At 35.3% G+C, this 24,059-nt stretch overlaps 3 protein-coding genes across 3 annotated transcripts; all 3 read left to right on the top strand.

Moving 5' to 3' along the window:
* Positions 1-2,373: 2,373 nt before the first annotated feature.
* LOC107780929 (BIIDXI-like protein At5g11420) lies at positions 2,374-5,945 on the top strand. Its single transcript, XM_016601555.2, has 3 exons — positions 2,374-2,565; positions 4,212-4,712; positions 5,162-5,945. The coding sequence occupies exons 1-3, from the start codon at positions 2,478-2,480 to the stop codon at positions 5,743-5,745; spliced, it is 1,173 nt and encodes a 390-aa protein (XP_016457041.1). The 5' UTR covers positions 2,374-2,477; the 3' UTR covers positions 5,746-5,945.
* A 3,926-nt stretch (positions 5,946-9,871) lies between these two features.
* Positions 9,872-16,074, top strand: LOC107780928 (la-related protein 6A-like). Its single transcript, XM_016601554.2, has 11 exons — positions 9,872-10,364; positions 11,691-11,772; positions 12,200-12,294; positions 12,429-12,500; positions 12,588-12,667; positions 12,758-12,842; positions 13,162-13,209; positions 13,303-13,368; positions 13,462-13,719; positions 15,432-15,555; positions 15,646-16,074. Exons 1-11 carry the CDS (start codon positions 10,152-10,154, stop codon positions 15,771-15,773), a joined length of 1,251 nt encoding a protein of 416 aa, XP_016457040.1. The 5' UTR covers positions 9,872-10,151; the 3' UTR covers positions 15,774-16,074.
* A 1,804-nt stretch (positions 16,075-17,878) lies between these two features.
* On the top strand, positions 17,879-24,059 carry LOC107780930 (phospho-N-acetylmuramoyl-pentapeptide-transferase homolog). The gene is made up of 8 exons (XM_016601556.2): positions 17,879-18,317; positions 18,411-18,488; positions 20,487-20,710; positions 20,920-21,367; positions 21,452-21,516; positions 22,070-22,263; positions 22,477-22,685; positions 23,556-24,059. The coding sequence occupies exons 1-8, from the start codon at positions 18,150-18,152 to the stop codon at positions 23,736-23,738; spliced, it is 1,569 nt and encodes a 522-aa protein (XP_016457042.1). The 5' UTR covers positions 17,879-18,149; the 3' UTR covers positions 23,739-24,059.

Consider the following 24,059-nt stretch of genomic DNA (forward strand, 5'->3'; position numbering starts at 1 on the left):
AATCCTCAGTCATGTTTTACCTGCTTAAATGTCTAAAACTGATTTTATTACTCTACTCCTAATTGTGAGGACTGTTGGGATGACTTCCCTAATTTCTATTGTTGTGCCCGAGAGGCTGTGAGGTTAATGACTGAGAGAGAGTGAGAACCTAATTATGAGGATATTTGTATAAATGTGAGTTATGGATCAGGCTGCACTCCGCAGCGATACTCGTATTGGATCGGGTTGCACACTGCAACGATATATATATTGATCGGGTTACGCATCACAACGATATGACGCTTGGGCTGTAAGAGCCCTCTGGAGTTTGTACACCCCCAATGAGCGTAGTCGACTATAAATTACGGATCAGGCTGCACGCCGCAGCGGTTACTATGATTTCTATTATTATGAGATACTAATGAGCTGAGTGTTGATGGTGAGTACTGTGTGACGAGAGCTGAGTCACGAGTGACTGAGAGGCTACCCGAGGGGCCATATTCTAAGTGATTCCATGCCCGAGAGGCCTTGTTATGATGTTTTCACTGATTTCACTCTTCTTTTAAATAAACCTCTGTTTGATAAACCGTTAAGTATTTGATTCCAAACGTTTAAACTGGAAATATAATTTTATAACGAAAACTGATTTTAAACCGTAAAGATGATCTGATATTCTGTTGATTTTTCAATTATGTATTTTTGAACTGCTCGTCACTGCTTTCAGCCCTTATTTACTCTAGTTACTTACTGAGTTGGCGTACTCACGTTACTCCCTGCACCTTGTGTGCAGATCCAGGTGCCCGAGCGACCGAGTGAGGGCTTTCAGCTGTTCCAGTATTTGACGGAGACTTCGAGGTAGCTGCATGGCGTCAGCAGCTCTGTTCTCTCCCTCCTATCTTATTATTTTTCCGCATTTCCTAGGCTATTGACGTATTAGGTATTCAGACTAGTATTAGAGGCTCTAGACTCGTGACACCAGATTGTTGGGGTTGTGTAGTTTATTGTTATTTTGACTTTCCGCATATCTTTTGTTGCCTTAACGCTTATAATGAATTTGGTATTTAAAACTTGCGTTAGAAAATGGCTTAATGTTATTAGAAAGAGGGTTGTGGTTATTGATTAGTTGGCTTGCCTAGTAATGTAATAGGCACCATCACGATCGGTATTCGGGGTCGTGACAGTAATTTGGGTCGTAACAAAAGAGTGACATTTCTTTAAATTAGGTAAAAAGAAAAGCATGACAAATAAATTGAAACCGATGGAATTAATAAGTGTATAAGATCTGAACAGTTCAACAAAGTTCCACTATTTCAAAGAGAAATTGTGCAAATCTTTTATCTTTATTACTTTTAATGATGTGATAATTTAAGTCTAAAGATATTGAGATCTTAGAAATAACAGTATGAGACATAAGTTAGTACTACTATTTTATGTACTGTACATGTCATTTGGCCTCATTGGTGTACGACCTGTATTATCAACACAAATTGGCATTAGTAATGGGATCAGGAGGAGCGTAAAAGGCCAAGCTGGCCACAAAAAGAATTTTTTTTGCTGTTTCTCAAATCAAATTTTAGAAAAGCAACATGATATCCTGATGGAAGAACAGTAATTCTGATCGGTGCTTTGTATCGTGGATGTAATACCAAAAGGAAGTTTGATGTACATAACAGAAAGATGTAGGGGTGTAAATATGAATAATATGAAGTTAGAAGAATCTTAATTCTCTCTCAAGAAACACCTTTTCTTATTGTACTAGGAAAAGCATAGGTCCTTCATCATTCATTGATCAAAAGAAAAAGCTACTCCTAAAAGCAAAGTAGCTAGCTGGTTTAAGTGGACGAAAAAACCCTTATCCCTCTCAACCCCAATCAAAAGCAAACAAAACAAACTTAAAATTTATAAGTATCAGAGATTAAATAGTACTCTAGTAAATACTTTTCTTGAGTCTTGACCCTATAACACTTTGTTTAAATTAATTTGTTAAAAAAATAATATTTTTTATAATTAAAAATAATTTAAATTTATCATTTACTTCTTAAAATATTTTTTTATAATCATAGAAATGCCATTACAAGTTTTAAATCACAAATTTTAAAATCTTTAATTATTATTTAAACTCTATGTTTAATCAAATATCATCGTATAAATTGAAATGAAAAGAGTAAATTTATCATAATTATAAATACTTACCTTAAAGTCTTAGTCTTAAATTACTGATTTGATATCATTAGCAAGTTAGCAACTAGTACTCCTACTTTACAACTGGTGGAGCAAATGAGATAGATTAAAAAATTGAAATGAAAAAGAAAAAGAAAAAGGAGGAAAAGATACAAAAGAGCCTGAAAAAAAGAAAAGAAAAAAAAGAGAGGTTGAACCTTGGTTAAAAGGACATTTACTCTTGCCCCTTTTCTTCACTCAAAGCTGTGTCTCAGTCCCCTTCTGTTCTCTGCTTATACAAGAGAGAGAGAGAGAGAGAGCATTTTCTTTTACTAGCCATGGAAATAGGTCGGAGCTCAAGATACAAATGGGTTACATCATTTCTTGTTCTACTAACTTGCTCAGCTGCTGGACAAGTTGAAGATGGTACGCCCTTCTTCTTCTCTTTCTACTTTACTCTTTTAAGCTACACCAAATTAAACTGCATTATTTTTTTCATTAATTAATTTCAATCTTGATGAGATGTATGTACCTGCTTGGAATGAGATCTGATGAAGAATTCCTTTTTGTCCTCATTTTCAGCTTAAATGTATGTTAATTTAAGCTTATAACAAACACTCTGATGCCATTTGGGGACTCAAATTCTAACATTGGCAGAAACATTTAATTTAAACAATACTGTGTGTGTTCTTAGATTTTGTTACCTCTGTCTCAAACAGGATTACTTTCCTCCAATTTCGGAGCAACATTTTAATATGTTTATATCACATGAAAATATTAGTATTAGTTACAGTTGATTTTTATAACATCAAAATATGAAATAGAGTTATTAAAGGCAGTATTATTAGCATTAATAAGTAATCATGTTGATGTTGATGATCATGAGGTGTTATTGCGACACCCTGTAAGAAACTAAGAATCATAACAATGCAGGGCTTATGGTCCTCACTCTACACAATTAGACCGCTATTTCTGTTTTGATATTTTGTGTACGTTTGATTTACATATTATAAGTTTATTTTAATTTCTTGATGTCGTACACAGTCATTAGGAGTGAGTTGTTCGAAGGGTTGAAGGGGAGGCAAGCTATAGTATCATGACTAATTTCAATAATTACCATTGGTTACATTTTTAGGCCTACAGAGTTACTACCCATGGGACTTATTTGTAAATGTTCCTTCATATGTGACCATATTTGTGAAAGAGCAGTGCCGTGTGAAGTGAATGTTCCTTCATATCGTGACATTATTTTGTGGTACGACTTTTAAATGGGCTCAATAATAAATACATTTTCTTTGTATGGGTGAAGACTCATTCCCTCTGTTTTTCGCATAATGTGTGCAAAAATATAAATTCATGTATATTTAAGTGTTAAGATAATAGACACTAAGCTTAATTTAATTCCAAAAATTAGCTTATGAAGCTTAATAAGATTCCATAAAGGAGACAATATTGGAAACAAATATAACTAAGTGGGCGTTTATAAGAATTGTAAAATTTTTAAAAAAGTGAAAAAAATTCAAATGAAAATGGTATTTGAAAATTAAAGTTGTGTTTAAACATGAATATAATTTTGGGTTATTTTTGAAGTTCTGTGAATGACCTGAGTGAATTTTGAAAAATAATTTTTGGAAGTGTTTCTAATTTTTTTAAAATTTCAAAATTCATCTTAGCCAAAATTTTATGGCCAAATATTAATTTCGAAAAAAATGAAAAAATTCTTATGTCCAAACGGGTTCTAAATCTCAACTACAATGAATTTATATTGCCTAAGTGAAAATATATTTTAGTTATATATCTTGAGTAAAAAATTTATTATGGAAATTCTGTGTTATCTTCTCTCAGTGCTGAAAGTAAAGAAAAACAAAAACAACCCCATAATATTTACTAACTTCCTCCATTTTAATTTATATGAACTTATTTAATTGAGCACCAAGTTTAAAAAAAATAAGACTTTTAAGTTATTTGTGCAGTAATTAAAAGCTTAAGTTAAATTATTTTCAAATTTAGAAAAGATTTTCTCTGCGAAATATTTTGAGTATTAAATTACCAATCCAACCTGGGTTTTGCAGGTCCGTTAGTTAACGGTGATTTTGAGACACCTCCATCAGGCGGTTTCTCTTCCGGCGACGGATTCTCTGATGGCCCTCTCGTACTCCCCAGCTGGAAAACAAACGGCACGGTGGAGCTAGTGGAATCAGGGCAAAAACAAGGTGGGATGATCCTCATCGTACCACAAGGTAGACACGCAGTTCGGCTCGGAAACGACGCCGAGATAAGCCAAGAGCTCAAAGTGGAGAAAGGCTCCATTTATTCAGTCACATTCAGCGCGGCTCGCACCTGCGCCCAGCTAGAGTCACTGAACGTGTCGGTGCCTCCGGCATCACAGACCATCGATCTTCAGACTCTGTATAATGTCCAGGGCTGGGATTCCTACGCGTGGGCCTTTCAAGCTGAGGAAGATGACGCGCGTGTCGTTTTCACAAATCCTGGCATGGAAGATGACCCTACTTGTGGGCCCATTATTGATGATATTGCTATCAAGAAGCTTTTCACTCCAGATAAGTCCAAAGGTAAGGTCACTTCTGTTTCTTATTTGGGCCCATTTCCAGCTGTTTATCACGACGTTTTGGTCAAAGATTTGATTATGATTGAAATATCTATGTGTTGGAGAAAAAAATAAGAATGACAATAAGGAAAAACAAAATAAGGTTTGGCATAGAAGTACTGCATATCTCAAAATTAGTTTTGATGTTTTCATAACTTCTCGTATTACTATATAAGAGAGTTAGAAAAAAAATTCAGATGATCAACATGAAGCCGAGAAATAGGTGGATTCATTCACCTTCTAGCTAGTTTTTCGACGACTTTAATGCATTTCTCACATGGCTTGTACTTGAAACTCGTGATGGATGCATGAAGAAAGATATTCTTTTGATGAAAAAAAAACATGAAGCAGAATGCAACATGTAAATAACTACAAATGTTGCTAACTTGTTCCTTATGTTGGCTATTGGAACAGATAATGCAGTACTTAATGGCGATTTTGAAGAAGGTCCATGGATGTTCAGGAATGCTTCCCTCGGCGTTTTGCTTCCAACCAACCTCGACGAGGAAACATCGTCACTACCTGGTTGGATAGTTGAATCAAATCGTGCAGTTCGGTACATTGATACATATCACTTCACAGTTCCAGAAGGGAAAAGAGCTATAGAATTGCTTTCAGGAAAAGAAGGGATTATATCCCAAATGGTTGAAACCAAGCCCAACAAGCCATATAGATTGACATTTTTGTTGGGCCATGCAGGGGACTCATGCAAGCAGCCACTGGCTGTTATGGCGTTCGCCGGTGATCAGGCCCAAAACATCCATTACACTCCCAATTCCAATTCTTCATTTCAGATTGCTAATCTGAATTTCACGGCTAAGGCGGACAGAACACGTGTCGCATTCTATAGTATCTATTACAACACAAGAAGTGATGATATGAGCTCTCTTTGTGGACCTGTTGTGGATGATGTGAGGGTTGAAGTATCAGGGTCTAGCACATTCAGGGTTTTGGGGTTCGGGTTTATGTTGTGGCTGTTAGTCTTAGTATTGGTTTAAATTGAATAGCTAGCTGGTTTACTCTATATATATGGTATCCAATGTTGTACTACAGCAGGGAGGTTCAGATCGGACACCACCCACGGCAAAAAAAGAAGTTAGCTGTATTAAATAGCAGGTATAACTGTATGTCTTCTCAAGTCCAATGTAGTATGTCTTGGTAATTTTGCAATCAAAATCTGAAAGTGCTTCCAGTTTATTAAGGTCAGTATTCTTGGGCTCCTTTATTCTCCTGTGGCGCTATGATAGATAATAGTACAACTACATTTCTCTTTGTCACCTTGGCTCTGTTTGCAGATTTCAAAATATTTCATCTATAATTAATCACTTAATAAGAGTAGTATTATTCGTCGAAGATCAAAGCTAATTTGTTACTCCATTTGAGTAATAAAAGTAAGTCAATTCAATTTCAGTCAAGGAGATATGTAATTTCTATTGAGTACTACTTGGCAGAAATTTGATCATTTCCGCCGAATAGACACCTTCTTCACGAATGCGTCTCTGCACCTGTTGAAACACCAACTCATTAGCTATAAATTCAGGTTTTGTCTTAATTTGAAGAAAGGGGAGAACATGACTGGAATGTGGTGCTAAAGAACATGTGACAAGATCGTGAGCAAGATTTGGACCATTGCTCCAAGATCTTGGGTTTGAGCTATAAAGACTTGCCCACATCCTTAAAACCTTGCTTCCTCTATCTATTCTGCACTTTTCCCGGAGGACTATGAAATTCCTGTATTCGAATAGATTAAAGTGTGGGTAGCTGAGAAATTCATAAGCCGAAGAGTAGAATTGCATTTGGAAGATGGAACAACTCCGACATCTCCAAAGAGGTGCCCTGTCTTTGTTTGTTCGATTCTCTGTTAATTATTGGGGTTTTGAAGAATCTAATATAGTAACAAGGCACTACCCCGTTGAAGTCAATCAAACATCCAAACTTTGGAGACAATGGATATATGCTACTGGAACCCCAAGTTTATGCAAGGTTGGTGCTCATCTCTGGTGTCAAACTATGAGCACGTTAAGGTTTCGATATTTCTAAACGCACCTTTAAACTCGCTGTATTGATTCTTCGCACATGTTAGAAATGACGTTGTTCAATAATTGCCTAAATATATACCTTTTTCAAGCAATACACACTAAATAAGTACAATCAATTGAGAAAATTCAACGGCAAATTTATATTAAACGCAACAAAAAATCATCCTCCAAGATGTTTAATCAAACTCTAGATAAAAAATTTAAGTTACTCATAATTGTATGCGTAACTACAATATTAGAATTCAACACCAATAATAGAAAAAGGAAGAAGAAAGATAAAAACTAGTTTTCGGATCTTCTCCTTGCTCCTTGCTTGTTCTTGCCTTCAAAGATGTTGTGTAACCCTTAATAAGTCATTTTTTGATATATTTATATTCCTTAGCATTTGTATGGGTGGAACTAATCATTCCATTCTCGGATAGGAAAGATGGAATCTGCGTCGCGCATCTATAGAAGCAGACTTAGTTTTTGATTTTCTTCCATTTCGCGAGGCGATCCGTGCCTTTGCTTCATTTCACTGTTTTGTGAATGCACTTGTCTCTTTTCGCGAGAATAGACGAGCTTCCAATTCTTCCGTCCTTTGCTTTTTTGCAACAAATTGACGTATTTTGATCCCTTATCATCCGAACTCACTCTTGCACACAAGAAACGCGTAAGGTGTATATTTCACTTCAAAAACCATGTAATCTCCAACAACAACAACAACAACAACAACAACCCAGTGTAATCCCACAAGTGGGTAATCTCCCAAAATTCTTATATAACTAATTCCTTCATAATTAAATCATGCATAACAAAACCGTACATAACTAAACATGCTATTTACATAACTAAACATGCTATTTGTATATCATGCCTCTTTACAATTTGTAATTTAAGAAAATAATTTTTTTTAATCTCTTATGTGTAAAAGACTGATCTTTATGTGTAAAAATAATTCTCTCATGTGTAAAAAAAGAGGTAGAGTCATAAAATTAAAAGCAATTATAAAGAGCCACAAAACCAATTGATCCACATAACTAAATCATGCATAATTAATTTCTATATAACTATATTATTAATACCTGCATAATTCTAACCGACAACCAAATGACCCCTCAATGGCTAGGTTCTTAAGTCATCCATCCTGACACTTTTTAAAGTTGAAAGTTTGACATCCACAATGGCATGTAGCAGAAGCAAAATTTAAATATTTATATTAAGGGTAACATTGTTTACTTTTATTAAATGTAGTACGTAATACAATTTTGAAGTGATAAATTCTCTTCTTTTTAGGAGTTAGAAAGAATCGCCCACGATGTTTCCCAATGCCTCAAGAGAGATTACGCTCCTTGTAGAGGTGATAATTTGGATGTTTGGGTTGAAAACAAGTCACGACAACCTAAGCTACGGTTTTGTACTTAGCTTAAATGGACTGGAAATGCTCATTAAATCCTTCTAACCACTTCTTAAAAAGATCACTTCCTCAACTACATTGTGCACGGTAGTCATTTGTAAAATATGACCTACTGTTGCATTAATTATTACTCCCTCCGTTCACTTTTACTTATCTACTATATTTTTATTTTTATTTGTCTATTATATTAAATCAAGAGAAAGACAATCTTTTTTCCCCTGTTTTACGCTTGTAATTAATTGCTCATTTTCAAAATAATTTGCCAAGACTTTTTCAAATGCTATCATTATTAGGGGTTATGTAATAAAATAAATACTACAATTATTATTTTTTAAGGGGCGTAAAAAGTCCAAAGTACATAAGTAAAAGTGAACGGAGGGAGTACATTAGTACGGATAAATTGATCAATTGTAATTCTTCTTACATTATTTTTATATAGGTTAAATATATTGTTACAAAAAAACTCAAAGTAAGGAAGTAAGCATAATATTATGTTCATCAAATCCCTCTAAACACCAAGGGGTCGTTTGGTTGGATGCATTAGATAAAATAATGCTTACATTAGCTTTGTGTATTAATAATACCTTGTTTGGTAGACATTTTGAACTTATGCATTAGTTATGCAAGCATTAGTTACACATCCTATTTGGTATTATCTTATGCATAACTAATGCATAGAAAACCATGGTATTAGCAATGCAATGAGTTTTAATGCATGCATTAGCTTAGTTAAAGACAAAATTGTCCTTCAAATTTATGCTTGATTAAAATATGCTAGTTATTATATTAATGCAAGTTTAAAATAATTCAAATAGTGGGAAATAAAATTATATCTCTAGTAAATAAATAAATACTTAGCATATTTCCTTTTTTATAAATAAATATTTAGTTCTATATTACAATATAGGTAGAAAAATCAAATAATTTTTTAAACTTTTTCATATAAAAATATTTCTCAACATATGTTTCTTTTAAAAAGTTTTAGAGTGATGGACTGGTTTTGAGGGTATTTTTGTAAACAAGCAATTCTTTAAGAAATTGTGTAATGCTTTAATACATCAAACCAAACAATGGATAAGAAATATGTCAGCATAACTAATACCAGCATAACTAATGCAAGCATAACTAATACCAACATTACTAATACACCATATTCAGCATTATTCTTATGCATCCTACCAAACGACCCCTTAAGATGCTATGGAGAGGTCTGTATCACAAGCTATTTTCTTTTCTATAGGTGTTTTTTGCTGAGTTTATTTTGCAAAATATGAGGATTAAAATATATATTCTTTTACCATTTTTTTTATAAAAAAATTCTAATACATGGGGTTATTTTTGTTATTGTAATCGCTTATTTTATTTTCTATCTCCGCATAAAATAATATATAAATTCTTTGTACCAAACATTACATTGCCAATTTTTTTTTTTTTTATGCAACGCAAATATCATAATTACCTTATAATTGCAGCCGGACGATTCACTAAGAAATCACTTTGTCAAGTCTAAACTACGTTAGGCATAGATCTACTGTGCATTAGTTCATTAGTAAAGATACATTATGTAGTTGTAATTTTTGTATTTCTAACAAATAAGTTAAAATAATTATTACAACAAAAAAAAAAAAAAACTCGAAATCAGGAAGGTAAGCAAGTATATATCATGAAAATGATTAACCTGTTACATCTGTTTGAAAGCTGAACTAAATTGACTAAATGATTCACTGAGAGTAACCAAAGTAAGAAAGGAAAAAAAAAGAGTGAAAAAAAAAAGGAAAAAAAAGTCCTTTCGTCTGAATTCATCTTTCCCTATATATACTTGCCGATTACCAGGGCGTTCTTTCGAGAGATTCAGGAGAAGAAGAATAACAAGGAAACTAAGGACGGAGAAGAAGAAGAATAATGGATTTTCTCCTTTAACCTTTCAGTTTTCCAAATAACTTCGCTCCTCTCTCTCCTCTTAACAAATATGGAAGCAGACGGTGAAGGAGTAGTCCCAGTACCTTCCCACTCCCACAGCGTTTCATCTCCACCGCATGATGATGATCATCCTGATTTTTCACCCGTTGGATCGCCTGAGTCTCACTTCATTGACGATCTTTCTCAGCCGTCTGATCAACACCACGCCCAAGTCACCGCCACTCTCCTCACCGACGATCTTCGTAACAAGATCGTCAAGCAGGTTTCTTTTTTCATATGGGTTCTTGCTTTCTTGGTGTTTTTTTTTATGTACTGGGGTGTTTTGTTTTTGGGTGATTTATTCAGCTTTAGGGTTAGTCAAGCTAAAAGGTCAAGACCTGGAGTGAAGTTTAGTCAGTTATATTGATGATTTGCAATTGGATGGGCGATATGCTTTTGAAGTTTGATTCTTTCTCTAAATGTAGATATGTTGACAGTGAAGTTATTCAATTGGATTGATGTGGTTGGTCGGTATGTGTTTTAATATGATTCTTGTAGTTCTTGAGACTTGAATTCTTTTGCTAAGTTAGGGTTTTTGAATTAGCTGATTAATATTTAAAAGTTAGAAATATTTGCTACGTCAGATAGAAACTGTAGAGTTATAGATTGGGAATTGCTTCATCTAATCTGAGACTTCCGCATTTGATTTTACAAACAACAACCACCCAGTATAATCCTACTTAGTGGGGTCTGGGGAGGGTAGTGTGTACGCAGACCTTACCCCTACCCTTCTAAATAGACCCCCGGCATCCTTCACTCCCCACCTTGCTCTTGGGGAGACTCGAACTCACAACCTCTTGGTTGGAAGTGGAGGTTGCTTACCATCAGAGCAACCCCTCTTGTCACAACCCCGCATTTGATTTTGATAATAAAAATTTGATTCCAAGTTTAGTTCTTTATCGTTAGATGTCCAAGATCACATATGGTTCTTGATATATGAACAGAACTTGAGAAAAGTTTGAAATTTCTAAGTTGTTTGAATATTATAGTTTTGTAAGCTATTCATTTCTCGTAATTCTGCAGCATATTACTGAAACTTGCAAATGAGCTAAGTATATGATAATGCTTGGAGTGGAACTTATAATTTTCTTGTGCAACTGTAAACCCCGGAAAAGAGCCTACGAACAAAGTGGTAAATTGTGCACTATCTTGAATTGTCTGTACTGTAAACTGATATTTCTATGACTCTTTGGTGAATTTTCTGGACTTCCGTATGATTTCTGTAAAAGATTTTCTGCATCTATCAGAATGGATAGCAAATGCATGATTTCACTGTCTTGCAGAAACCTTTCTTTAGCAAATGCATTTGTTTTCTCAGATACATACTTTTGTATTCCCATATGAGCATTTGGCTGTGCACAACCTTCAGATATTAGAGTTTAGCAATAACTCTAGCCTTTTACTATTCCTTGGTGGCTATATCTTTGCTGCCTGTCTTAGTGGCTAAATTAGTAGTATTAAAAAGCATATAATTTCTACTACATGGTTGTTTTTATTATAAAAGCATGAACGAAGAAAGCATGTCCCTGAAATTTTCTGTGTCTTGCAGGTTGAGTATTACTTCAGCGATGAAAATTTGCCTACGGACAAGTTTCTGTTGAAATATGTGACGAGAGACAAGGAAGGTTTTGGTAAGTATTGGAGCGTATTTATTTATTTATGATGAGGAAGGATCTCATACTGCCTTCATGTTGCTTTCCTACCCCCCTTTCTGTGTTCACCCATTCTTGAAACTGTTTTGGGGTCTGTATGTTTTATATCCTCTAGTTTCTCTCCTATACCACTGCACTCCACTGCCTTCTTATATCTTTACTTGTTACCTTATTTTCCACTTATTTTTCAAAGCTATAAATACCCTAAGTCTTTCATTAACAAGACACGAACAATAGTTCAGAACACACACACACACATTCAAACTCTCTCTTCTTTTTTCTACACCCATTCTTGAAACTGTTTTGGGGTCTGTATGCTTTATATCCTCTAGTTTCTCTCCTATACCGCTGCACTCCGCTGCCTTCTTATATCTTAAAATCTCAACTGAATGGCTGTATCTTGCAGTCCCTGTGAAAGTAATTGCTTCTTTTAGAAAAGTCAAGAAGCTCACGAAGGACACAGCAATAATAGCAGCTGCACTTAAGGAATCTTCTCTTCTTGTAAGTCTAACTGCTTCTCATTGACTATGAAGAATGTTGCTTTGTCCTCCTTTTAGTACCTTTTGTCTTTCTACAAATATTCCTAGGTTATTAACGTCTTTCATTCTCTTTGCTCTTTTTTTCTTATTCTGGAGGTTGTAAGTTCTGATGGGAGAAAGGTGAAGCGACTTCATCCTCTTCCATTAAGTGAGATTATAGATCCCAAGGTATTGCTCTACTTTTACAGCAACTTGATAAGTATCATCTAGACTGTAGTTGGCAACGAAGTTATCCTTCTACTTACCATGTTCTAGGTTTGTACCGTATTGGTGGAAAATTTACCCGAGGATCATTCTGTGGATAACCTTCGGCGCATATTTGGACAGGCTGGGAAGTATGTTTCTTTTCCCTTTCTTACTCTATTTTCTTTTTGATTGTTATTATTTTCTTAAAAGCAATGGTCTTAAGAAATTTGGACTTCCAGTGTAAAGCATATTACTGTACGTGATCCACACACTGAAAGAGATTCGCGAAAATGCACAACTGCAGAGAAGCTACTCAGTGGTAAGGTATGCAATTACAAATTCTACATCAGAGCATCTGAAAATTTCTAAGACCTGACTGGTCTGAAGCATGGGGTGGGTCTCAAAAGATTTGACATCTATAGCTTCATGTTGAGTGATGAAATGCTTACATTTGGAATTTCAGTTTTCCCTCCTGTTCATGAGAAATGTCATTGCTTTCGAGGTTCCAATTTGCTAAGCTGCTTGTGTTTGCATCTAACTCATTGAAGGATATATGAGAAGTTTTTGAAGTGGGCTGCAGCTTCTTTCTTCACACATGCTTTGGACATTGATTGATTCCTTTTTTTTTTGTTTCTCATTGTAGTTGCATGCTCTTGTGGAATATAACACCGTGGAAGCTGCTGAAAAAGCTGTGAGTGTGAAGAAAGGTTCTTATTTCTAGTTTATTTTGGCATTGGCATTTCAAAAAAGCTGATGGTGTTCATTTTGGTGGTGGCTGTTTCAGGTGGCCATTTTGAATGATGAACAGGATTGGAGATTTGGCTTGCGAGTCAAGCTTCTCAAGAAAACAGTAACCAATCTGTCACCTTGTTTTCTTTTCCCTATACACTGGCTAATGTCGTCATTGATGTATTGCAGTAACATATTATGTCAATCTTTTCAGAACAAACCTGGCCAAAATAAGAAAGGATGGAGAGATCCAGATTCTGATAGGAATATGAATATCCAAGCATCTGGTCAGGCAGTTAATGAAGAATACCATTCAAGTGAGCACCGTGTTCTTCAGAACAAGCCTGGCCAAAGTAAGAAAGGCAGGAGCGATCCAGATTCTGATAGGAATACCACTATCCAAGCATCTGATCTGGCAGTTAATGAGGAGCACCATTCAAATGAGCATCATGTTGATTCACCAGACGAAGAGGTTAATCTTAATCTCGTTTGCAATCTTTAGATTTATGTCCAAATGTAGTTGCTTATTAGTAGTGTTTTGGAGTTTGTGTTTAGAAAACATGAGTAAAGGTGTGACGAGACAAAGGAGGAACACTGCTCGATAATTCATATTTCTTATTTTTACTAAACATACCTTAAAAAGTACGGGTATAAAGGAAAAATAAAATAAGAAAAAAGTAGATGAAAAATGAGTGCTAAAAGTCAGGATGTTACTGTTGGAAATCAGTACAAGAATTAAGAATGTAGTTTAATATTCTTGATGATCATGTCAAAATGATTAATAATCCCAATAATAAAAACTTACTTTGTTTCGTTAGCTTAAAACTCCTATTTAAAGAGCCTTCTTATAAGTTGTTTTGCCGTTATCTGCCAAAAAGATTGTTCTCCTCCTCTTCTTCCACATAGTATTAAAACCTCCTTTATGATGTAGCCACTTCTTTGATGATCATTTGGTGGCACCATGTCTCTTACCAGTGGCCATACTGATAACACTGCCTATCTTGGTACAAGTTGGCCATTCTTCGAATGAATTCTTTAGCACTTATTCTGGTTACTGATCTAGCACTTTTCTGGTTATTCTTCAGCTACCAATTTAACTTTGTAAGTGCTGTCTTGGAGACTTGCCATATCTCTTCTGTTTTGGAGACTTGCCATATCTCCTCTGTTTCGAGGACTTGCCATATCTCTTCTGTTTTGGAGACTTGCCATATCTCTTCTGTTTCGAGGACTTGCCATATTTCTTAAAAGAATATAACAGAAATCTAAATTTATGCTGAAAATAGAGAGTGGACAAGAGGAAAAAATACTTGAAAAAAAGAGAGGAAATTAGGGGTAAATAACATGTGGCAACGCATGGAAAAGTCCCCTGTTCTCATTTGGTTATATCTATCACATCACCACTCAGGTTTGTATTAGATACATTTTGAACAAACAGGGTAGTATTAGGTTGCCTGCAAAATATAAGTTTTAACTGATAATTCGAACTAGTTCAGGGGAGGAATTTATGCATTCTTCCAAATGTGAAATTTCCTTCATACCAACACATCTGCCAAAGGTGTTTAAAGTGGATTATTCTTGAAAACTAAGTATGAAAGAATGGGAGAACAAAGAGTTTAGATGTGCAGACTAGCTTAATTGTGTAGGAAAAGGGAAAAAGGAAAGGAGTAGCATAGTCACCTTCAAGCAAAAAGGTAAAACAATACCCTCTTTTTGGCTCCCTCTCTTTTCCCGATTATGTTATGCTTATCCACCAATCATTCTAGTGCCAGTCCTGTTTCTTTTCCGTTGTGCCATTTGTCAAACCAGCTGACCTGTCATCTTATGCTGTACACATGACAAATAAATTTGGCCGGCCAAAGGCGGATCCAGGATTTAAAGTTTATGGGTTTCTACAATGACCTCAAATTAATATACTATAATAACTGGGTTCACAACAAATATTTATAGATATTTAGTGGATTTTTAATACATACACAAGGTCCGTGCAAAAGCTACTAGGTTCCGGTGGACCCGTACCTTCCACTCGGGATCCACCACTGGCCAACTGCCATGCTCATTGATAGCTATAGTAAAACTCTGCAGTTTATGGTTTCTTGAGGATCAATAAAAGCAAAATTTCAGGAGTTGCGGAGTACGTTTGCTTTCAATGTTTGTTGATATATGTATATTTTTTCTGCATTGCAGGAGGGAGACCATCGATCAAAGGAGACTGTTGGAGAGCATGCACAAAAGGAGAAAAATGAGCATAGGGTGCAAACCAGAAATCGAGGCCGTGGAAGAAGAAACAAGCGTGGCACAAACGGACATGGTAATTTGACCGAGGACACTACACTTACGTTCTCTCTTGCTTCTACTTATTTTCTTGATGTTGATCTTATTGTTGTTTAAACATCACCAGGCCATGGCACTACTTCTTACAATCATGCGGTTGAACCATCGAAACCTCCTCCTGGCCCAAGAATGCCTGATGGAACCAGAGGGTTTGCTATGGGTCGAGGCCGACCTGTTTCTTCATCTCCAAGCTAATGGTGTTTCCTCAAATGTTTGTGGATTTTGTTGCTATGTTGTCGTTGAAAAATGCTTGGATTATGAATACTGTTGGTTGCTTCTCGAGTTTGCAAATGAACTCACCGTGTTACTGAGGGTTCCTGGGGACAAAGGTATATAATCTTGTGTTTGCTTTCTGTCATTATTGTATTTTTGTGGCAAGTATGATGTCTTTGTTTTGTGCAGTAATTTAAGGGTTGAGACATGTGTTTTAAATATGCATTGTGGTACGATGATTTGCTTTGTCATGTACTAATGTCCAATCTAATTTTCAGAGTAACACCATACTCTAATCCTTTGGTGTGCAGGAGAAAGATCCCTACAACAATCAATCTTTTTTTATGAAACTTGGAGAGCATACCAAGTTATAAAGTTTACACTAGGAACATTTAAAATCTTGGTTGTAGAGAAACCTAGTGCAATTCTTGAACAATCAGACATACACCTAAAATAAAAAAGCAATAAAGAGTTATCCACAATTGAACTTCATACTATAGTAAAGTAAGTATCTCAACTTGTTTATCTGATGAGATATATTTTGTTATTACCGATCTCAATTAAGAAAAGCGACATTTGGCGACCGAACGTTTATCACCTTGCCTTACCAACCTTATCTAAAAGTAAGATTGTCTAAAATAAGCTCTCTCCTTATTAGCACTGGGAAAAGACAACTAACCGGGCCTTTTCAACTTTTGGCTTGAACATGACCATTTTGTTCCATTTGTGAAAGTATTCTTTGACCTCGACTCATATCTAATAAAGAAAGAAAAGAAGAATATCAGACGTAAAAATGTAATCATATCCTCCATTGGGTTAGTAAATTATATGTGAGATTTTTAGAATTTGTACCAAGTAAAGGATTTAGTGGGCGTTTTGGACATAAGAAGTGTAAAATTCAAAAAAAAAAAAAAAGTAAATTTTTTTAAAGTGAAAATGGTATTTGAAAATTAGAGTTGAATAAGTACATGAATATAATTTTGGGTTGTTTTTGAAGTTTTGTGTGATCTGAGTGAACATTTTTAAAAACAGTTTTTTGGATTTTTTCAAATTTTCGAAAAATTCAAAATTCATCTTTAAGCGAAAATTGAAAATGTTATGGCCAAACATTGATTTCGAAAAAAAGTGAAAATTTTTCGAGAAAAAGTGAATTTTTTTTAATTTCCAAATCGGCTCTTAACATCCGCATTTAACCATTTGATTTTGATTCAATGGGACACATTCTCGTCTATCATTTCATTCTCTTAAAACAACGAGCCTAAATATCTGAATTATTTACATTTAAGCACATAATGCACACAATCTGACCTCATGAAGTTCACTCTTCTTATATTGACAAAGCTTGCATGCATGTATTCAATCTTAAATCTACCTATACATTTGCTGGTTTCATCAATTAGCACGACTTGTCAGCAAAATTTTAATACAAACTAAATTTTCTTTTCAGATTTGCTAATAGTTTGGAGTCATATTAGTCTAAACTCTAAATTACACTTTCCATAATTTACAAAGTTTCTCGGAAACGCTTCAAATGGTTTTTGTAACTTTTTAAATACTAATGACAAAGTGAAAGATTTGGCGTCGTTTCATTCTTTGTTACTTAGGGCATACACTTACGTCATTAGAAAAAGAAAATAAAGAGTTAATTGCACTTTTGATCCTCCAATTATAAATAAATTTTAGTTTTGGTTCTTGTGATATTTCATAAAATATGTTTAACCTCGAATTAAATAAAATATATTGTTTTTCGTCAATTGATATATGCAATGTGTTTTAAAAATATATCATCCTTAAATATTTGTAAAAGTGTAAATTTACAAAATAGATGAGTAATTAAATAGTTTAGCAGTTAATAATTTGTTAGATTTGTGAGAAAACACAAGCACAACGATCAAAAGTATAGATTCCATCAATTGAAGGTTAATATGCTTAAGTAGATATTACAAGGACTAAATCAGAACCTATCAATATTTCAAGGACCAAACGTTAAAAATATCTCAACAGAAAAAACACAGTTTCCCTCAGCCGCAACCAAGCGACCATCCCAATTTTCTTATATCCTACGCGCTCTAGTGGAGCGTTATTCTACCGCTTCCCGCAAAGCTTTAAGCTTCCTTCCGTGGATTTCGAAGTTCAGGGGGATATTTAATTTTTCCCTCTTTATACATTCTCCTTTTCAGCTCAGTATATTCCCTTCTCTCTCTCTCTCTCTCCTCTCTCTCTCTCTCTCCTCTCTCTCTCTCTCTTTCTCACGCACAACAAACCAGTATATACATATACATATATAATCTAATATTAGGATAGATCTTCGCTGCTTAATTTATATTTGTATAAGCCTTAAGATTTTACCCTTGAAAAATGATAGTTATGCGAAGGTCTTGTGCTTCAAATTTAGATTGGAATTCTGATTTCTATAGACTTGGGTTTTATCAAAATGGAAAAGGGTCTCCGAATCTGAAATTTCAGCATTTGTTGATCAACTTTTATCCTCATCATATCAGATTAAGCCCGCATCTTCCTTTGAAGGTAATTTTGTGAAATATTGCCGTGTCTTTCTTTGTGGTTGCTGTACCTTCAAGTGGATTATTGATAGGTTGACGTTCTTGTACGTTGATATAGATCTGTAGATCAAGTGCTAGGCGTTACGGGTTATTATGTTTGCCTCCTAGGCTTCTTCAAGTTCGAGCAATGGATGGGGTAAATATTCTTCTTTTATCTTTTTTACTATTAGTTGAGCATATGTTGTAGACGTTAGCACTTTTACTTTAGGTATTATACTCTCTACGAGTGGTCAGTGACGATTCACCAACCCCAACTTGTTTGGGACTAAAGCATAGTAGTAGTTGTATACTATTCCTTTATGGTATTGTTGCTCTTTTCACTTTAGCTATGTCTGTTCTTTACCAATTTAGATATATTTTTTGATTTACTCTTCTGTTTGGTTGGGTGTTAAATGTTTTTGACAGAAAATGTTGTTTCATGAAAATTGTTTTACCTAAGAAAATCAAATATTTTAAGTCATTTTGGTCTAGACATTATGTTGGTGAAAGTATCATATTGGTGGAGGGAGGAGAGGTGTGCCCGGGATGATTATAAGTAACAAGGAATGAAAAGAAATGATTTATGTTGATAGGACAAATTGCTATGAAGTAAGAGTTGAATAGATAATCACAACAAGTAAGTTGTTTCACGTAGGAGACTATTTTCCTCAAGAAAAACCTTTTCAAAACTTTTAGCAACCAAACAATGTCTAATTGGAGTTTTACTTTGATGGGAAAATATGAAGACTGTAATTGTTAATATAGATTGGAGTGAGATTGTCAAGTGACTGCTTAAGAAAATATTTAAGCAACAAGAAGCAGCATACAAGGATGCAAGTATAAATAGGAAAAGAAACAGATTCATACTAGATCAAGGAGACACTGCACGAGTTCTCTAAGGTCAATTGAACGTAAATTGCAGATATTCTAAGCCCATTGAGTTCAATACATGTGCAGGGGCAGCATCATTTCTAAGCATCTTTTGTCTTTCTTTTCTGCCAAATGGACCATAGAGGAAGGCAAAAGGCCAAGGTCATTGCTTTGGAAAGAGCTCATAGAGCTTGAGATACTGGGGGGTTGACCAAGTCGGTGCTTAAAAAAGAGAAGGTCAATTGCCTAGATTATCCTACAAAATAGCTACAGAAGAAAATATCATTCATAGGAAAAAACTCCCAGTGAGGCATGCGTCATTAGTTGGCCAGATTTTGCCTCTTTTCGATGTCATGCGGAGTAATCAAAAATGAAAACTTAGAAAAGTGCCAAACTATGTTGGGGCTTAAAGCATAAAGTGAAATTAGAGTGCGGGTTTCGGGAAGAAAAAGATAAGAAAGATTTAAAAAAAAAAAATTAAAAATGTAATCGTAACACAAACAATAATTACTTGACAAACAAATGGAAGACACTGTAATGAAGCTATCCAGTGAACAGGATGTAAATGATGAAAATAGTATGTTTGATTTCATCAATTCACTACAGGAATCAATTTCTGTATAGATAGATAGGTGCCCCTCTTTTTGTTTTTGCACTGGGGATTTTCTGACTTGTACCTACAGAGCTCTTTCTTAGTGCTTTGCTGTTTGTTTTAATAAAGTACTTACCAGTTCAACCTTCCAAGAAAACAAAAACATATCAACCAAGTTAAAAAACTGTATTAATTTTCTGATTTTGATGAAATGATGTAGTTTTAAGTTATTAGTGGCTAGTTTTCTGATGATGTAGTTTTAAGTTATTAGTGGCCAGTTTTCTTATCCTAAATTTTAGTTTCTTATTCCTAATTGCTAAAAGTTTCGTCACAATGTTGTCAACTATATTTATTGTCTAGCATTATGTTCTTAGCGACAGAGCCTATTGGTGTAGAGACGCACAACTTAGCGCCTTAGTGCCTACGCTAAAGTGCCAACTAAGCCAGGCGAAGAGCAGCACCTTAGCTTAACCTAGATTCAGGGCTTAAGTCCGCCTTTAGTGAGCCTTTAACTATACTGTTATTATAAAACTTGTTGTGCTTGACTATGAGATTGTTATGTAACTATACCAATGCTTGAAATGAATTTAGCATAAGACGGCATTACAAAACTATAACCATTTCCTACTGCTGCCATGGAACAAACCTAATACTAGTTCAGTATCATACATATTTTTCTTTTTTGTTATGCAGGATTTTGGGTTCTCTTCACTCCATGACTGGGGAGACAATAATGGAGCAATTGATTATAGGCTCTCTGCAAGTGAAGGTGAAGAAAGCGATGGAGATATTATACTACAGCCGATCACTGATGTTGATTTGCCTACCCCCAAGGAGCAGTTTTATCCAGCCGACGACTCCATAACAGCAACTGCCCACCGGTTATCAATGCTTGGCAGAGCGTACAAGAGAAAAAAGTAAATCTGCTTGTACCCATGGAACGGGTATCTTATATCTTTCTATGCATTTTATGTGTCTCATAATTTGTTGCTATAGAACTATTGTACTGATGAGCTTAAAGGAATGAAGATTGTGTGTTTAGCATTACTCTGACCAAGTTTATTTTTTGGGAATTTTGTAAAGTTTTCTCCATTCTCACAGCGCCTTTAAAACCCATATAATGCAGGACAAAATATGGCATTCTAAACAACATAGGCCTCATAACATTCTCAGCGGTGCTTCTGTCTCTTGTGGATTGTTGTGCGTGGAAGATTGTCAGACTGCCCCTGGCTCCACTTTACCTGATGCGTCCCTTTCTCATTTCTGCAGTGGCAGTGTCTTGTGTAGGTTATGTCTGTGTCCCATTATTTCGCAGTTTTAAACTCCAATCGTTAATCAGGAAGGAGGGGCCTGCTCGGCACTCTAGTAAGAAAGGAACTCCTACTATGGGTGGACTGTATTTTGTCCCCATTGGAGTAATTGTTGCAGAAATTATTGTTGGGTTTTCTTCTCCGGAAGTTTTCGGAGCATCTGCAGCAACTTTAGTTTTTGCAGCAATTGGATTACTCGATGACTTGATAAGTATGAGGAATAATAATGTTGGCTTATCCGCTCGATTTAGAATCATATTGGAGGTGAGACCTTTTTTTGTATCCTTTCAAAATCATAAGTTTGCTCTTGCTGCTCTGGAGTTGACAGTACTCCTCTCTGGTACACAGGTAGTTGCTGGGACATTCTTCTCCTTTTGGCTGTACACGTCGGACATACCGTCACCCTACAGCATGTATACATTCTTGTAACTAATTTCATCAACCTTTTTATGATGGTAACTCACAAATCTATCTTATGTTAACAATAAGTTTTTCTCATTCAATATATTAACAAGATTTAATTCATGTATTTTCATTCCTCAAATTGATGCTTTTAAATGAACTGGATTAGTCCCTAGTGCGCCTTAGGTCCTAACAAATTTAGATCCTGAATTTTCACCCGTTGACTTGCTATCTAATTGGTGAATGTCGCATCATGAATTTTGTATCAACATCTCATAGTTGGATAAAGAACTCAGTTTCTTGCACAGCTCCTGGAACATTACAATTTAAATGTTTGAATACAGAAATATTGAATAGGGAACTCAAAGCTTATGAGGCCTTGCTTGAATCTTAGAGTTAACTGGATATTCTGCTAACATTACTGAAGAATGAAGATGCAAACATGCTTTCCTGTATATTACAACAGAAATTTCTTCTTTCTCGGCTAGTGTTAAATCCTACGTGGTATATGCATGGAAATTGGTTTCATATCATGTAAGATTAACATCTTCTATGCGTATGCAGGAAAGCAGTGGTTCCCCTACCTGCGCCTCTTGGGCTCGTATGTCTTGGAAGACTCTATCCTTTTTTAACCTCGTTTTGCTTTGTTTCCATGGCTAATGGAATTAATCTTACTGATGGTCTCGATGGATTGGCTGGAGGAACTGCCACATTGGCGTTCATTGCAATGTCGATTGCAGTGCTTCCTATATGTTCTGGTCAGTTTGTGAACTACTGATCCTTGTGGCTTTCATTGCAATTCAAGTGTACTGACTTCATTGTGTTACTCAGTTCAATGTTATTCACGGAAATTTTTGTGATGAAAAAGTTACCATTATTTTAATTTCCAAGAGAAGCAGTGTCTTGAGACTTGCATTTTCTAAATTTTCACGATTCTTGCTGAGTATGGATTTTTGTGCTTCCAAAAACAGAGCTTTCCATATTTGGAGCATCCATGGCAGGAGCCTGTGCAGGTTTTCTTCTGCACAACCGGTACAAAGCATCAATATTTATGGGTGATACAGGAGCCTTAGCCTTAGGAGGCGCACTTGCTTCTATGGCTGCTTGTACAGGGATGTTCTTTCCATTGTTCATTTCATCTGGTGTTTTTATCCTGGAAGCACTATCAGTTATACTGCAGGTAACCTATATCTATATAACCACTCTGTAATTCTTTACTCATGGATAATGCTCTTTCTCAACACTTCTGGATGAATTATCAGTTTATTTGCACATATGATATTCCTAGTGTCCCACTTTCTGATTCTGGTAACTTTATCCTTTCTGGCTTTCTTGTTCGAACTATGTAATATAGAGATGCTTCTATAATCTACTTGTGTCAATATTTAAAATTTTGGAAGAGGAACTCATTGCTCTCCTTTTGCCCCTTTCATTTTTTATTTTTGGTACTGTCATCGTTCCCCTCCCTCTCTATCAACCTACCTACCTACCCATGCAACTTAAGGTTCTTAATTTGGTTTCTCTTTCTCTTGCTCTCTCCTGGTCCTCTCCATGTACGTGCTTCTATTCATAAATGTAGTCATGGAGGGAATTAAGGAGAATTTAACTTGTGTGGAAGGCCAAACAAATTATGCCCTTTGCAATTCCAATAATTTACTTTTGCTTATTGTCTTTAGGACAAGAGAAACGAATGTGGCCTTCATATTTTGAGAAGTTTGCATCATTCTATTTAAATTTGCAACCTGATTACTTTTAGGATCTTTTACTGTACAAATGTAATTAACTAATCAAGCTGCCTTCTTCACTCTAATACGTTCGGATTAATTAGCTTGAGATGTGTTCCTTGTTCTTGAAACTCGGTTAAGGTTGAAATTTTTGCTGCTATCTTTATATATATGTAAAAATGAAATTGCTGTCTACTTGCGCATGCCACCTCCATGACCTGATTGACCTCACCTGTTTCTTAAGAAGGTTTGTTTGTATCCAATAATCTAAATTAATATGTTTGCACTTTTAAGTTCCAACTGACAGAGACTTACCTCTGTCTCAGGTTTCCTTCTTCAAGACAACAAAGTATTTTCGAGGAACTGGACGCCGCTTGTTTCGGATGGCACCCTTTCATCACCACCTTGAATTATGTGGGGTAAAAGAACCTGTCATAGTTGCTGGTGCATATGTTTTTTCTTGCATTTTAGCCTTGAGTGCCGGATATGTGGGACTCACTTCAGTATAACCAGAGGTCATGGAGCTTTGGACGCCTTTGGAATATCTGACTGCATATATTGGCAATCTGGAGACACTTCCTGCAAGTTTTCTCCTTTTTAATTTTTTTTCCCTTCAAGCTTAGAATAGACTGAGGAAACTGTTTTTCTTTTACTTTTTCCTCGTAATGTTGAAATACCGGAAAAATGGCCTTATATGTAGTATTTTGGTCACACTCTGTGACCTAAGTAGTATTAAATTGTTATCCAAATATTTGAGAATCTTAAAACTATTGTCATGCCCGATTTGTTGTGAATATATTACTAATATTCAGGACTTGAAATTCTTTTAT

Source organism: Nicotiana tabacum, chromosome 3 (assembly GCF_000715075.1).
Source record: "Nicotiana tabacum cultivar K326 chromosome 3, ASM71507v2, whole genome shotgun sequence".
Lineage (NCBI taxonomy): Eukaryota > Viridiplantae > Streptophyta > Magnoliopsida > Solanales > Solanaceae > Nicotiana > Nicotiana tabacum.